General features: G+C 36.7%; 1 protein-coding gene across 1 annotated transcript in view; it reads right to left on the bottom strand.

Moving 5' to 3' along the window:
• Positions 1–14,578, bottom strand: part of SYCP1 (synaptonemal complex protein 1) — a gene marked incomplete at its 3' end in the record, with an annotated part of 71,184 nt that overhangs the window by 25,211 nt on the left and 31,395 nt on the right. The window contains exons 16-21 of the mRNA XM_079761740.1: positions 13,730–13,791; positions 11,868–11,972; positions 9,781–9,884; positions 8,030–8,147; positions 7,163–7,233; positions 5,490–5,571 (exon numbers count right to left, since the gene is read on the bottom strand). Coding sequence (XP_079617866.1) covers positions 5,490–5,571; positions 7,163–7,233; positions 8,030–8,147; positions 9,781–9,884; positions 11,868–11,972; positions 13,730–13,791 — 542 coding nt within the window. The remainder of the gene's footprint in view (positions 1–5,489; positions 5,572–7,162; positions 7,234–8,029; positions 8,148–9,780; positions 9,885–11,867; positions 11,973–13,729; positions 13,792–14,578) is intronic.

The following is a 14,578-nucleotide window of genomic DNA, read 5'->3' as shown; positions in this document are numbered from 1 at the left end:
AACTACTTTAAAAACAATTCCATTTTCATTTCTGAGACCTCTTGTACTTATTATCTATAGGGGAGAGAAATAATATAATAGTCTGTCTCCTCCTAACTACATTTTAATTCCTGTTTAAAAAATATCAGCTGAACACTTTTTTTATATCTCACTTTGAGGGACTACTTCACCTGGGTACACATGCAGAACTGGAATAAGAGGTATTAGCCCCCAAAATTTGTGGAGTACCATAAAAGCAGCATAAATTTCTAAAGGTTCCTACATTACATATACGTAAATCATTCTAATTTCCATTGAAGTAGAAAGAAATTCTAATGAAAAAAATTTTCATCTCCCACATTAGCACAAAATTTTCTGTTAAATATTTTTCTTACAACACTCACTGCCCTATCTCACTCTCCCTTCTTTCTGAATAAGCTAATGAAAATTAAAGTAACTTGAATTTTCAATCCTTTTAAATTTAAATAATCTCAAAATGTAGGACTAATTAAAATAAATACATTTGGTGGAATGCCCAGAAATCTTGAAAAGGTATTAAACTATCACAGTTAATTTTTAAGTAAAATAACTCTTATGCAGAGTAATAAAGAATTTTAATAATCAGAATTCTAGGTAGGAAAAAAAAATTGGTGTTATTAGAGGCCAAAACTAGAGAAAGTGAACTATACTTTCCAGAGGACTACTCTCTATATAGAAAAGTTAGGTTTAGGACCCATGTGTAGTGACGTACAGAGAAGGGAAAAGTGAATTGGGATGGGCAGCCAGCAAGAACACTTCACATAAATGGAGCAGAAATTTTTCTGCAGTTCTCTTGAGAGATGGGAAAGATGTCTAAGAATGATTTTTTTAAAAAATCCTATCACACTAAAGATATCCACAACAAATGCAGCTGCACAGAGTACGAAATTTTGCGAAAGGGAAGAGATATCTATGAGGAATTTAATGAAACTTTGCTCTTTAAAGCATTGTGCAAAAAAAATCCTGAACACAGAGCCTCTTCAAAGACCTACAATAAAAATTCTACATTACTCCTCAAATCCTTCAAAGGAGAATTGAGATTTATATAAAGGCTGTTAAAAGTGTAAAGGCTGGTCCTAGCCAGTTTGGCTCAGTGGGTAGAGCATCAGCCTGTGAACCAAAAGGACCTGAGTTTGATTCCAGTCGAGGGCACATACCTCCCAGCCTGGGCCCTGGTTGGGGTGCACGCAGGAGGCAACCAATCAATGTGTTTCTCCCCATCCATGTTTCTCTCTCTTACACTCTCCCTAAAAATATATCCTCAAGTGAGAATTAACAAAACAAAAAAAAAGTGTAAAGGTTGGCCCTAAAGAATCTATTCATACATATGTTGTTACAAAGTCTCTACTTCCAAACCTGTATGCAATTTGATACTACCTTGTTTTCTAATATCTTCATTTGTTTATCTTTTTTTAAAACTTCACATTCAAGGCTTCGAACCTAAAAAATAATATTTGACATCAGATTTAAAATGTTAACAGAATTACTATTTTCTTCTACAAGTATCTTTTAGAAATGGAATTATAAAACTCAAACTTTTGCTTTTACAAAAATATCAGGCCGTGCTGGTTTTGCTCAATGCACAGAGCATCAGCCCTCACTCAGACTGGCAGGCTGAAGGGTCCTGGGCTGGATTCCAGTCAAAGGCACATACCTTGGTTGCAGGCTGGATCCCTGGCCCTGGTGGGGGTGGGTACATGTGGGAGGCAATAAATTGATGTATCTCTCTCATATCAATGTTTCTCTCTCTCTGTCTCTCCCCCTCCCTTCCACTCTCTCTAAAAAAATCAATGGAAAAATATCCTTGGGTGAGGATTAACAACAAACAAAAAATTTATCAGTACTCCCAGATTATTTCAGTATCCTTTCTTTTAAAAACTGTCTTTGTGTTCACGTTTATATATTAACTAGAGGCCCGGTGCATGAAATTCGTGCACGGGGGGGTCCCTCAGCCCAGCCTGCACCCTCTCCAATCTGGGACCCCTCGAGGGATGTCCGACTGCCCGTTTACATTTCCTTTGTTTATTTGTAAATGGAGCAGAAATTTTTCTGCAGTTCTCTTGAGAGATGGGAAAGATGTCTAAGAATGATTTTTGAAAAAAAATCCTGTCACACTAAAGATATCCACAACAAATACAGCTGCACAGAATATGAAATTTTGCACGCCTACTGGGATCGGGCCTAAACGGGCAGTCGGACATCCCTCTCACAATCCAGGACTGCTGGCTCCCAACTGCTCGCCTGCCTGCCTTCCTGATTGCCCCTAACCGCTTCTGCCTGCCAGCCTCATCACCCCCTAACCACTCCCCTGCCAGCCTGATTGATGCCTGCCTTCCCCTGCAGGCCTGGTCACCCCCAACTGCCCTCCCCTGCAGGCCTGGTCACCCCTAACTGCCCTCCCCTGCAGGCCTGGTCACCCCTAACTGCCCTCCCCTGCAGGCTTGATCGCCCCCAACTGCCCTCGCTTGCAGGCCTGGTCCCTCCCAACTGCCCTCCCCTGCTGGCCATCTTGTGGCAGCCATCTTGTGTCCACATGGGGACAGCCATCTTTGACCACATGGGGGCAGCCTCTTGTGTGTTGGAGTGATGGTCAATTTGCATATTACTCTTATTAGATAGGATAGAGGCCTGGTGTACGGGTGGGGACCGGCTGGTTTGCCCTGAAGGCTGTCCTGGATCAGGGTGGGGGTTCCCTTGGGGCATGGGGGGGCATGGGCGAGAGGCCTGTGGTGGTTTGCAGGCTGGCCACGCCCCCTGGCAACCCAAGCAGAGGCCCTGGTATCTGGGATTTATTTATCTTCTATAATTGAAACTTTGTAGCCTTGAGCAGAGCCAAGCCTCCTGCTTGCTCCGTGGCTGCAGCCATTTTTGTTGGGATTTATTTATCTTCTATAATTGAAACTTTGTAGCCTTGAGTGGAGGCCTAGGCTGGCCAGGGTGTGCTGAAAGCTTGGCTTCCTCCATCACCGGGGGCAATTCAAGCCTCCTGCTCTCTCCAACTCCGCGGCTGCCGCCATTTTTGTTGGGATTTATTTATCTTCTATAATTGATACTTTGTAGCCTTGAGTGGAGGCCTAGGCTGGCCAGGGTGTGCTGAAAGCTTGGCTTCCTCCATTACCGGGGAAACCCAAACCTCCTGCTTGCTCCGTGGCTACAGCCATCTTGGTTGGGTTAATTTGCATACTTGCTCCTGATTGGCTGCTGGGCATGGCTTGTGGATGTAGTGGAGTGGTGGTGAATTTGCATATTACTCTTTTTTTAGATAGGATATTCATCATTCTTATCTTAGCTCAGTATCACTTTGCAATATTTTATTAGCTTTCCAAATTTATCTTGAATTTTTAAAAATTGTCTTGCATCTATATATATAAAAGCTTAATATGCCAAGTGTCCCCTCGGAAGTTCGACCGACCGGGAGTTTGATCGCTTGCTATAATGTTCACTAACCACCAGGAGACAGCATGGAATGAAGGGAGGGCCCCAGCTGGTGGGCACTAGGGACTCTACCCATGCACAAATTTCATGCACTGGGCCTATAGTATATTTATAAATCTCTTAACTAGATCTTTCACAAACATTTGTTAATCTAAACCATCTAACAATCTAATGATATAGAAAGAATAGATATTATTTCCATTTTGAGATGAGGAATCTGAGGCTCAGATAAAGTATGTACAAAGAAATAAATGTCTGAACTAAGGTAGTGGATTGGGAAAAAAGAGAGTATTGAATTTTAATGTCAGGCCAAATATGTGAGAAATATGTGCAACTTGGATTCTTTCTTAGAAACTGTTTCAATAGGTAAATTGAAATTCAACCATAGAAAGAGTCAATATGCTAACAACCTGCCATACATTGTTGTTTTTTTCCTTAATTAATCACTAATATTTTTTACTTTGGTAAAATAAATTTATATTCTTAGTGGAGGATTTCTACTTTAAATTAAACATCAAATTCACACTTTACCTCATCACAAACAAGATTAGTTTTTGAAGCAGCTTGTGATAAAAATTTTAAAGTAATGAATTACACAGCAATTCTTGAGATTAAATTCATTTTTTCTGGTTGAATTTCATTAATAAATATGAAACTGAAAGAAAAAATAGCTGAGGGGAAAAAATGTGGTATAGGCTAAAGAATGTTAGATGGTCAGCTCTACTACTTCTTAGTCAAGTAGCCTTTTGAAGAATTTTTACGCTCTGGAATTGCGATTTCTTAATTCATAAAATGAAGATAAAAATTACTTCCAATTAAATAACATATATAAAGAGCTTAGAATGTTTCTTGTCCTTTGTAAGCCTTAAAAATATTATGTCATCTCACCCTTGGACTTTACCAATAGTCTTACAACTTTCTAAAGTGTAAATATAATTATGACATTCCTTAGTAAAGCTCTTAAGACCTAATATATAGGTCTAATATACTTGTGTCCACCCCTCTGCATTCCACAAATTCCTATAAGTCTAAGTCTCAAACTAAATGTTTTTTTCCAGGAAGCTGGCTTGTCCTAACTCAAGTTTGGATCAGATGTTTCTAGAATGATCTCTAAGAGCATTTATATAGAGGACCTATGTTTTGGTCTGGCCACCATCATTTCCTGAAAAGACTCCTTTAGTGTAAATTCCACTATGATTCTGCTCAGTCCATGTAGTTTGAGGGAAGCTGATCAATCTCCACAAATGGACATGCAGCTCAGGCCTGGCCAGATTATTCTATCCCGTAACCACAAGACCAGTCTTCTCCAAGGCTTTTCTTCAGAGCTTACAATACTATTTTTTATAGTCTTCCAACTAATTCCAGTGTTTTTCACCTCTCCCTATTCCATTCTTAGAAATTAAAATATCATTTCCCTAAATAAAAAAATAATAATTGGATCACCACTGTCTACCAAAACAAATAAAATCTAAAGTCAGCACCCAGAACAGTTCCTACCTAGCCCATAGTAAGTAGTCAATAATATTTGTTGAATGAATGAAAAAAACAGTTAAGGCCTTCACAATCTACTTTGATCTATTTTTGTACAATTTTCTCCCACTGTATATGTTATACACTATTATCTTGTCACATACTTAGTACTATTCCACTTTCATGGCATTCTTTTCTAAAAACCTTATTCCTATCTCAACTTATTAAATCATATCCACCAAAGCACAAAACGAACTTATTACTCAATATGTCAGTATATTCTATATTACTAAAGCATAAGCCATTTATTTAGCCTAAAAATGTAAATCAACATTAAATATTGAGCATTTATAAAAGAAATTTAGACATATACTACTCTTTCTTCTAGATATAAACTATGCAAAATAACCAAATTTTGCCCTATATTTTAAAATTCAAAAGCCTATAAAAGTCCCTAGTTAACTAGTTATGTATTCAACAGTATATGTCATCATTTTTTTAGATATGTGGTATTGCTTTTATGATTGGAAATTTTGTGATATGATTTATTATAAAATATAACATACATTTTCCTCACTCTTGTCCAATTTACATTTATCTTCATCTCCTTTCTGCTTTAGTTCTTCTCTCACAGATTCCAGTTCATTCCTTAAAGGAAATGGAAGAGTGGCACTGAGATAAAACTTATATTTTCATTTTATTCCCTTTCTGAATTTCTAAAATGATTAACTATTAAACTTCATTGGTTTATATTTTCATTTTGCTTGGTAGTTTTTCATGCCTTAACACTAAATTGGCACAATTCACTCTCATATTTAAATTACACATTTATTTTGAAATTAATTATCTGGACTCTTATAGTTGCTTTTCTATTTAAAAAACTCCTAGAAAGAAATGCTTGTCCTAATTTAAGTCAAGATCTCACTTTACTGTTCTCTTAGTCATAAATTAGTCATTATTCTAAGACATAGTATAATTTTATTAAAATAAATTAGATACATAAATACAAGTGATTTTAATGAAAAACTACATGACTGAGAAATCTGTATTCATGTATACCCTTATACGTGTAGCAGAGTATCTCTAGAAACATACACAGGTAAGAGTGATACCTCTGGGGAGGGAAACTGTATAGCAGAGACAAAGGCAAGAAAGATAGTTTTGCTCAATTTTATTCTTCATTAAAATAATTATTCCTCTGACTCAATAAATTCTACTTACTTGAAATTTATCCTACCAAATTCAAAATAAGAAAAAGATCTGTATGTGCTAAGATGTTTACTACAGTACTAGGAGCCCGTTGCACGAAGTTTCGTGCAATAGACTTTTCCTTCGCCTGGCTGCCGGCACCAGTTATCCGCCAGCAGCAGTTTTCCTCTGGACACCCGCTGATCAGAGCGCCTCCCGCCAGCACGATCGGCCACCCCGAGAGGAACTCAGAGCGGGAGGCGCTCCGATCGGGTGGGTGGACAGAGGAAAACTGCTGCTGGCGGAAAACTGGTGCCAGCAGCCACGCAATCGGCCACCCCGAGTTCCGCCACCAGCGTCTTCCGCAGCACCGGCCGTTTAAGCCGGCGGGAGGAGCGGGGGTCGGGGACTCGCAAGTCCCTGCCCCCTCCCCCCCCCCCGCTCCTACCGCCAGCCAATTGGCCACCCTGAGTCCCGCCCCCGCGCCTCCAGCCGGCCCAATCGTGGGCGTAGCGGAGTGATGGTAATTAGCATACTACCATTTTATTAGGTATGATGATGATGATGACTACCATTTTATTAGGTATGATTATTTATGATAGTGAAAAACGGTAAAATATAAATATCCAAAAATATGAAAGACTCAAAGTAAAAAATGTCATATCCACTTGATTAACTGGTATATAGACATTACAAGAGATGATTGTGAAAATGCCTAGAAACATGGCTAATGCTTAAAATAATATTTTTTATTTCTCTTCTAAATTTTCTGACATATGATTAGTGTATCTTCTTAGTTAATAAATAATAAATATTAGAAAGTTATGATGCTTTAAAATTAATGTGTCTAATCTCACTATTTCAATGCTGAGTATAAAATAGACATTACAACATTATTTTTAAGCAGAATTCCAAAGCAGTAATTTAAGTCTCATTTTTACTTTATATTATATTCAACATAAGTTTAATCTAAATTAACTATAATAAATTAATAGAAAAGAATACTAAAATCTTTGCCAGACAAAAGAGGCCACCAACTCATTAGTCTTGCCTTAATTGTGTTTCTGTTTCTTCCAGATTTTCTATATGTTTCAATGTCCTTTCTTCTTGCTTTTTGCTATTCTAAAGAAATAATCAATATTGTTCATATTATTTATCCTGTTGCAACAAAAATAAAATTGAAACTAATATTTAAGACCTTTATCTGTCAGCATAAAATTCATTTAGTTATATATAATGCAAGAGAATGGGCTAACTTGCATAGTTCCACACTACTTTTCCAAACTTCATTTCCTTAACAATCTCTATTCAGCAGCTAACAAAACAAGTCTTATTTGCTGTTTCCCAATGATAGTTTGAGACATATCCTTTGTTTATATTGCTGTGGCTTCTAGGAATGTGTTTCCACTCACTGTTACCTACTGAACTCATAATTACTTATCTTTTAGGCTAAAATCAATGCTACGTTTTCTCTGAAGCCTTCTCTTCCACCAAAGCAGAAGTGATCCTGTGGATGCAGATAACACTTTGTCCCAAAAACAAGACATATACTATTTTATTTAAGCTATTTGAGCATTTTTTTTCTCTTGAGTTATAAGCTCCTAAAGAGGCTGACCTTTTATTCATCACCATATCCTCCACAGTGTCTCATATAAATTACTTAATAAATACTTGTTGAATACTTTATATAAATCTTGGTGCTTAAAATTAATTAACTTTATCATTGGGTAGCCTCTATATTCTGTTGCTCATTATCACCATGTAAAATCAGTATGTATATTTTTCTTCTAAAATAAAGTATCAGCTCCAAGATAATTAGACTTTGAAAGCTAAAAGAATCTTTAGAGGTCATCTATTCTAACTCCCTAATTTTACAGGTAAGAAAAATAAGTCATTGGTACTTTCTTTTTCAACTCACATTAATATCTTCTTGCTGTTTATTAAGTTCTAAGGCCATTTTACTTGTTTCTTGTGCTAGTTCTTCATTCTCCAGTGAAAGCCTGTTGCAGCTTGCAGTCAGTTCAGTATTCTTAAGCCTATTTTTAAAAAATATGTCATATCAAAATATTTAAGTATGAAATTATACGATGTGAAATTTACTTCATAATAACTTTATAGGAAAGCAGGGATTATAACCTAGGGTTATAAATTAAGTAAGTTTGGCCACTACTTAATTTCTGAAGCTGGGTGACAAGTACATGCTTGTTTATTACATCTCTACTTTGTACATGTTTGAAATTTTTCTATAAGTTTTTCATGATGTCATATATTTCTTTGCATACTCCCCACATCATTACCCCCCATTACTTTTCCACAAATTTTGAAGGGTATATATTTTTCATATATTTTTTCTTTCTAATAGACTGTCTCTTAGAAACTGTTTCAAGCTTCTGATGATTTGATTAAAGTAATATATGAGGCATGACCTATTTTAAATTAAAATAACAAAAACTAGGTTTAACCTTTGTGCAAATACTTAAACTGCTCTTATACTAGGAGGCCTCATGCTCTACATTGGAAGAGAGATTACTGCTGTTATTGGTTGCAGCAAGGATCAATTTTAAATGAAGGGGAATGTGTGGCTCTAGGAATGATTTCAGGAGCACCTATTATCTCCTACTATTTTAATGGAAATTCATCAAAAAATAAATAAAAGTTTTCATTTAAAAAAATGAAAGGTTGAAAAGGCAAACTGAAGATAACAAATTTATACCAAAGTATAAATAACTAATCAGCCTATTTATCAAAAGGGATTTTGGTTAATAGATAAACTTTATCCAGAACCCCTAAAAAAGCACTGTTGAAAACATATCCGAAGGAGGGAATGGGAGCTGAAAGGAAAGAAACAAGATCCTGAATAAACTTCTTACTTCTCATTTTTATGTAGAGCTGAGAAGCAACCAAAAAGAAAAAAATCATTGCCCTGGCCGGGGTGGCTCAGTGGATAGAGCGTCGGCCTGTGGACTGAAGGGTCCCGGGTTCGATTCCCGGTCAAGGGCATGTACCTTGGTGGTGGGCACATCCCCAGTAGGGGGCGTGCAGGAGGCAGCTGATCGATATCTCTCTCATCGCTGTTTCTAACTCTCTATCCCTCTCCCTTCCTCTCTGTTAAGAAATCAATAAAATATATTTAAAAAAAAAAAAAAGAAAAAGAAAAAAATCATGCTCACCACTAGATTGGCTACTTGAGTTTACCTCTCTATAAATAATAACATAATAATTTTTTCTTCTCACTTTTTCTCAAAATTAAACTTATTGAGTAGGTAAATCATTCAATTTTATATTTTATTTGGACAATATAAGAAATGAATTTGTATTTTCTCACTGGCATTTCATCAATTCAAACCAATGAGATAATTTAGCAAATCAATCAAAATAACTAGTTAGAACTGCAAATAAAAATTTTTTTTCCTAAGAAACCAACTATCTCTAAGAAAAGGAATATTTAATCTTAAGCAGTTCTTAACTTTGTGATGAACTCTTTTTATGTAAATAATATGTACTTCTCTTAGCAATAAAATTGATAAATTATTTTGATCTTTAGGAATAAAATACAACTTTAAGCTCATTCAAATAAATATTGAACATAATTCACTAATTTATTATTAAATACTAGAAAACTTAATAATTGAATACATAAGCTATTTCATAGACAGATAGAAAACATACTTCTCATTTTCAAGCTCAGTTTTCAGTTCTTTAACCTGTTTTGAATACTGTTGTTCACTTGTGGCAATGGTGGTCAATTGAATTTCCAAATCATGTACTTTTTTCTGAAAAATAAATGTGTATAACCATAGCAAATGTTTTTACAATATTCTCATTTAAAAAAATGTGGTCACTCTATGCAAGTAAGTCATTTATTTGGCAAAAATGTGGTAAGAATGTATCAATTTTTTAAAATTTAAGTAGATTCAGTGCCATAACCATTATAATTTAAAACAATGAGCAATGACAAATGTAATATAAGTAAATTTCATCTTGATATTCTGAAGCTCAACCAGTAAAATTATATTTACACATTTTAAAATATTTTTGTCACTTTTACTCTACCAAGTAATTTCAATTAAAATGCTACATAGCCTAGCCGGCATGGCTCAGTGGTTTAGCATCAACCTATAAACTAGGAGGTCAGGGTTCAATTCCGGTCAAGGGCACATGTCAGGGTTGTTGGCTCGGTCACCAGTGGGGGACATGCAGGAGGCAGCCAATCAATGGTTCCCTCTCATCATTGATGTTCCTATCTCTCTCCCCCTCTCCCTTCCTCTCCGATATCAATAAAAAATATTTTAAAAAATAAATTAATTAAATTAAATTAAATGCTATAATATTAAGAAGAAACATATTAATAAAATCAGCATCTTAAATACTAAGCTGTTATTATTATAAAAAGGTAGTTATAATGCTGTTATGGACAGAAAACATACTTTTTCAAATAAATGACATTCTAAAATTATAACATGAGCACTATAAAAACTACTGTAAACTAATAACTTAATAAAGGCTAACTTTTAAATGTATTGATTAAGAAATACTCACTGTATCAATAAATATAATTACAAGCTATGGCATTGTGTACATACTCTTGATACCTTAAATATTGACCTTTCTCTCCCACATTATATATAGCACTAGGGGCCCAGTGCACGAAATTTGTGCACGGGGGGGGGGGGGGGGAAGGGGTCACTCAGCATGACCTGCACCCTCTCCAATCTGGGAGCCCTCAAGGGGTGTCCTACTGATGGCTTAGGCCTGCTCCCCGTGGTTCTCTGCTCTCTGCGGACCTGCCTACTTGACGCCACCGCAGGCCCTGGTGTCTGCTCTCTGTGGGGACCCTGTGGAGGACTGCTTGCCCCTTGCTGCCATGGCCAGGGACAAGCAGGGCCCTGCTGTCTGCTCACTCCCTGCAGGGAATGTTCCCGCCCTGCCCCCAGCTGCTTGCACGGGTGCCGGCTCAGAGCGTCTGGGTCCCGGGGATTTTCCCACCCTGCTCCTGGCTGCTCCACACCTGCGCACATAGGCCTGGAGTGGCCGGAGGGTGGAGGGGGGTCATTCCAGGACCCCAGCCACTCCAGGCCTATACACAGGCCTACAGGTTCAGAGCGGCCTGGCTCCCAAGGACGCCTATCCCTGGGATGCAGGCCGCTTGGCGCTGGCATGCGCGCAAGCAGCTCCCCCACCCCCAGCCACTCCACACCTACATATGCAAATTAACGTGCCATGTTTGTTGTGTTAATTTGCATAGTCACTCCTGATTGGCTGGTGGGTGTTGCAGCGGTATGGTCAATTTGCATATTTCTCTTTTATTAGTGTAGATGGAAGTTTTCTAGATATGTTTTAAATCAATCATTAGCATATTAAATGTAGCAGGAACACATACTTTAAAAAGAAATCTTGCCCTGACTGGTTTGGCTCAGTGGATAGAGCATCAGCCTGCGGACTGAAGGGTCCCAGGTTTGATTCTGGCCAAGGGCATGTACCATGATTATGGGCACATCCCCAGTGGGGGGTGTGCAGGAGGCAGCTGATCGATGTTTCCTCTCTCATAGATGTTTCTAACTCTCTATCCCTCTCCCTTCCTCTCTGTAAAAAATCAATAAAATATATTTTTAAAAAATAATAAAATAAAATAAAAATAAAAATAAATCTTGTGAAGAAGCCTTTCACAAAGATAATGGCTACAGCATAATGTATTCTATAATCTATACTCTACTAACAAAATATGTGAAAGAAAAATGTATCCTTTATAAACAAACCTCTCTGGTTTGGAGAAGACCGGTTAGTTCTTGTTCTGTTCCTTTTAATTCTTCAACAATCTTCTCAAATTGTTTCTTTTCATCTAAAATCTTTTGGTTTTCTGCCTATTTAAAAATATTAACAAATCATGACAATCAAAGCACACACATATTCAAAATAATCCAACTTCCTAAATAAAGTTGGGGAGAAATAATGAGTTGCCCTTTGGCTAAAATTTTTCTTAAAAGAAAATGTTTGTCATTATTAAGTAAATTCCAAAACAAAGTATGATGACAGGATTTAATGGACAGAGCCCTGGAATTTTCTTATTTAAAAAAAAATCATACAGACCATATGAAGTCAAACCTTAATTTATGTATAAATCCCTTCAATTTATTAGCATTTACTAGTCATTCATTATTCTATCAATCCTGTTTGTCCTTATAATTGCACAAAAATGTGCTTTACTATAATTTTCATGCAATAGTCATTATTCTGCCTTCCTTGATCACATAAAAGTTCAATTCCTCTTTCACATGACAACTGGTAAATATTTGAAGAGAGTTACCATTACTCCCTAACTTTTCTCTTAACTATTCTAAAATCTTTAAGAATATTTGCATTCTTCCTATGAAACAGTTTTAAATTACATCATTCCATCAGGATGGGCTCACTTTGTTAATATACCATCTTAACACATTACAGGCAGATCACGAGCATTCTCGTGTTTTCATATTACACAGTGTTTTACATAAATGTTAAAGGCATGCCTTAAAATTAAATACCCATTGCATTTTGAAGTTATTACATGTTCTTACAAGCTAATATCTTTTTAAAGTACAATACTTTATAAAATGTTTTTTGTACTCGTTCAATAGAAACTTATCTGGCCACTGGGAAAGCTAGCAATAAAACTACTGGTGTGCAATGTGTTAATGTGCCAAGAAATGAATTCATCATTCTAGAGACCAAATCCACCACTGCCTATTTTTAATAAAGCATTACTGTAATATAGCCAATCTATTTATGTATTATCTATGCCTATTTTGCCCTATTAACGGCAAAGTTGAATAGCTTCAACAGAGACCACATGGCTCACAAAGCATAAAAATTTACTAGAAGGATAACAGGGAATATTATAAATAACTCTATGCACAGAAATCTGACAACTTCAGTGAAATGTATTAATTTCTCAAAAACCACAAACTACAAAAACCACCCAAGATAAAGCAAGTAACCAGAGTAGTTCTATAACAATGAAAGAATTTCTACGTCCAGATGATTTCATTGGAGGATTCTACCAAATGTATAAAGAAAAAATAACACTAATTCTACACAATCTCTTTAGAAAACAGAAATGAAAGAAAAGCTTCCCAACTCATTTCATGAGGCCAGCATTAGCCTGATTCCAAAAGCTGACAAAGACAATCAAAGGAGAGAAAACTACAGGCAAATAACTCTCGTTAACACAAAAACAAAAATGTTCAACAGTCTGTCCAATGTCGCTCAGTGGTTAAGCATCGACCCATTGACCAGGAGATCATGGTTCCATTCTGGGTTAGGGCACATATAAGAATCAACCAAGGAATACATAAACAAGTGGAACAACAAGTGTCTGTCTCTCTCTCTCTCTCTCTCTCTCTCTCTCTCTCTCTCTCTCTCTTAACAACCAATAAATTAAAAAATTGTTTAAAGCCCTCTAAAGACATGTAGACAGTTATCAAGATGTATAAATATTAGTATAGGTAAGAATGTGGCTTTACTAAAAACCAAATGTCATTTTTAATAGTTTATCTGAAAAAATAACTAGCATAAAACATCTATAGTGTGAGAATCTAAGTCAGTAGTAATTACTCTATATTAAGAGAAACTAAATACTTACCAAGGTTCTTTTCAATTCTTCAAGTTCTACTTCTTTGTTATTGTTAAGCTTAGTCATCTCTTCTAAAGCAAGCAAAAGAATATAAATGTGTTAAAAGCTGGATTAAAAGACTAGGAAAGGAGAAACAAGAATAATACCATTTGAAAGGGGAAAACTAAGAAATGAATTCATGTAACTAGAGTACCCTAAATCACCAATTTTTCAGCAGTGTGCTGCAAAAAGTTTTTAAACATGCAATACCTGACTATTTGGTCAGGGGCACTGACCTCTTTCCTTATATTGTCAAATAAAAAATGACAACAACCAATACAACAATAGCCATCCACTGTGAATGAATCAAAATTATACCTATTTTTCGTCATATTGGCAAATTTTTTTTTTTTTGGTGTGCTGCAGAATTTTAGTTTATGTGTGCCATGAGATGAAAATGGTTGAAAATCACTGCCCAGAAGTCCAAATGGAACTACACAAAAATCATAGATAAATATTAATAACTAGAGGCCCGGTGAACAAATTCATGCATGGGTGGGGTCCAGCCGACCCAACCCAATCAGGGCGATCGGGCTGGGATGGCCAGAGGCAAGGGGCTGGGGGCGACTGGCCAGCAGCCCCGCCCCTGATCGGGGTGGGGGGGTTGATTGGGGTGGGACTGGCTGAGGGGAGGGGCTGTGGGCAGTTGGCAGGCTGTCCCCGCCCCCTGGTCGAACTCCCAGTCAAGGGGAAAATTTGCATATTAGTTTTTTATTATATAGGATGTTTCTATAAAGTTAATTCCACAACCAATGAGCCCAGAGTTCATTAAACAAAATAAGCAATATCTGTATTTGGAATGTGGTCATTCAACATGTA

The sequence above is a fragment of the Cnephaeus nilssonii genome (assembly GCF_951640355.1).
Source record: "Cnephaeus nilssonii genome assembly, chromosome: 21".
Lineage (NCBI taxonomy): Eukaryota > Metazoa > Chordata > Mammalia > Chiroptera > Vespertilionidae > Cnephaeus > Cnephaeus nilssonii.
The sequence above is the reverse complement of the archived record's forward strand: the minus strand, read 5'-3'. Positions and strand labels throughout refer to the sequence as shown.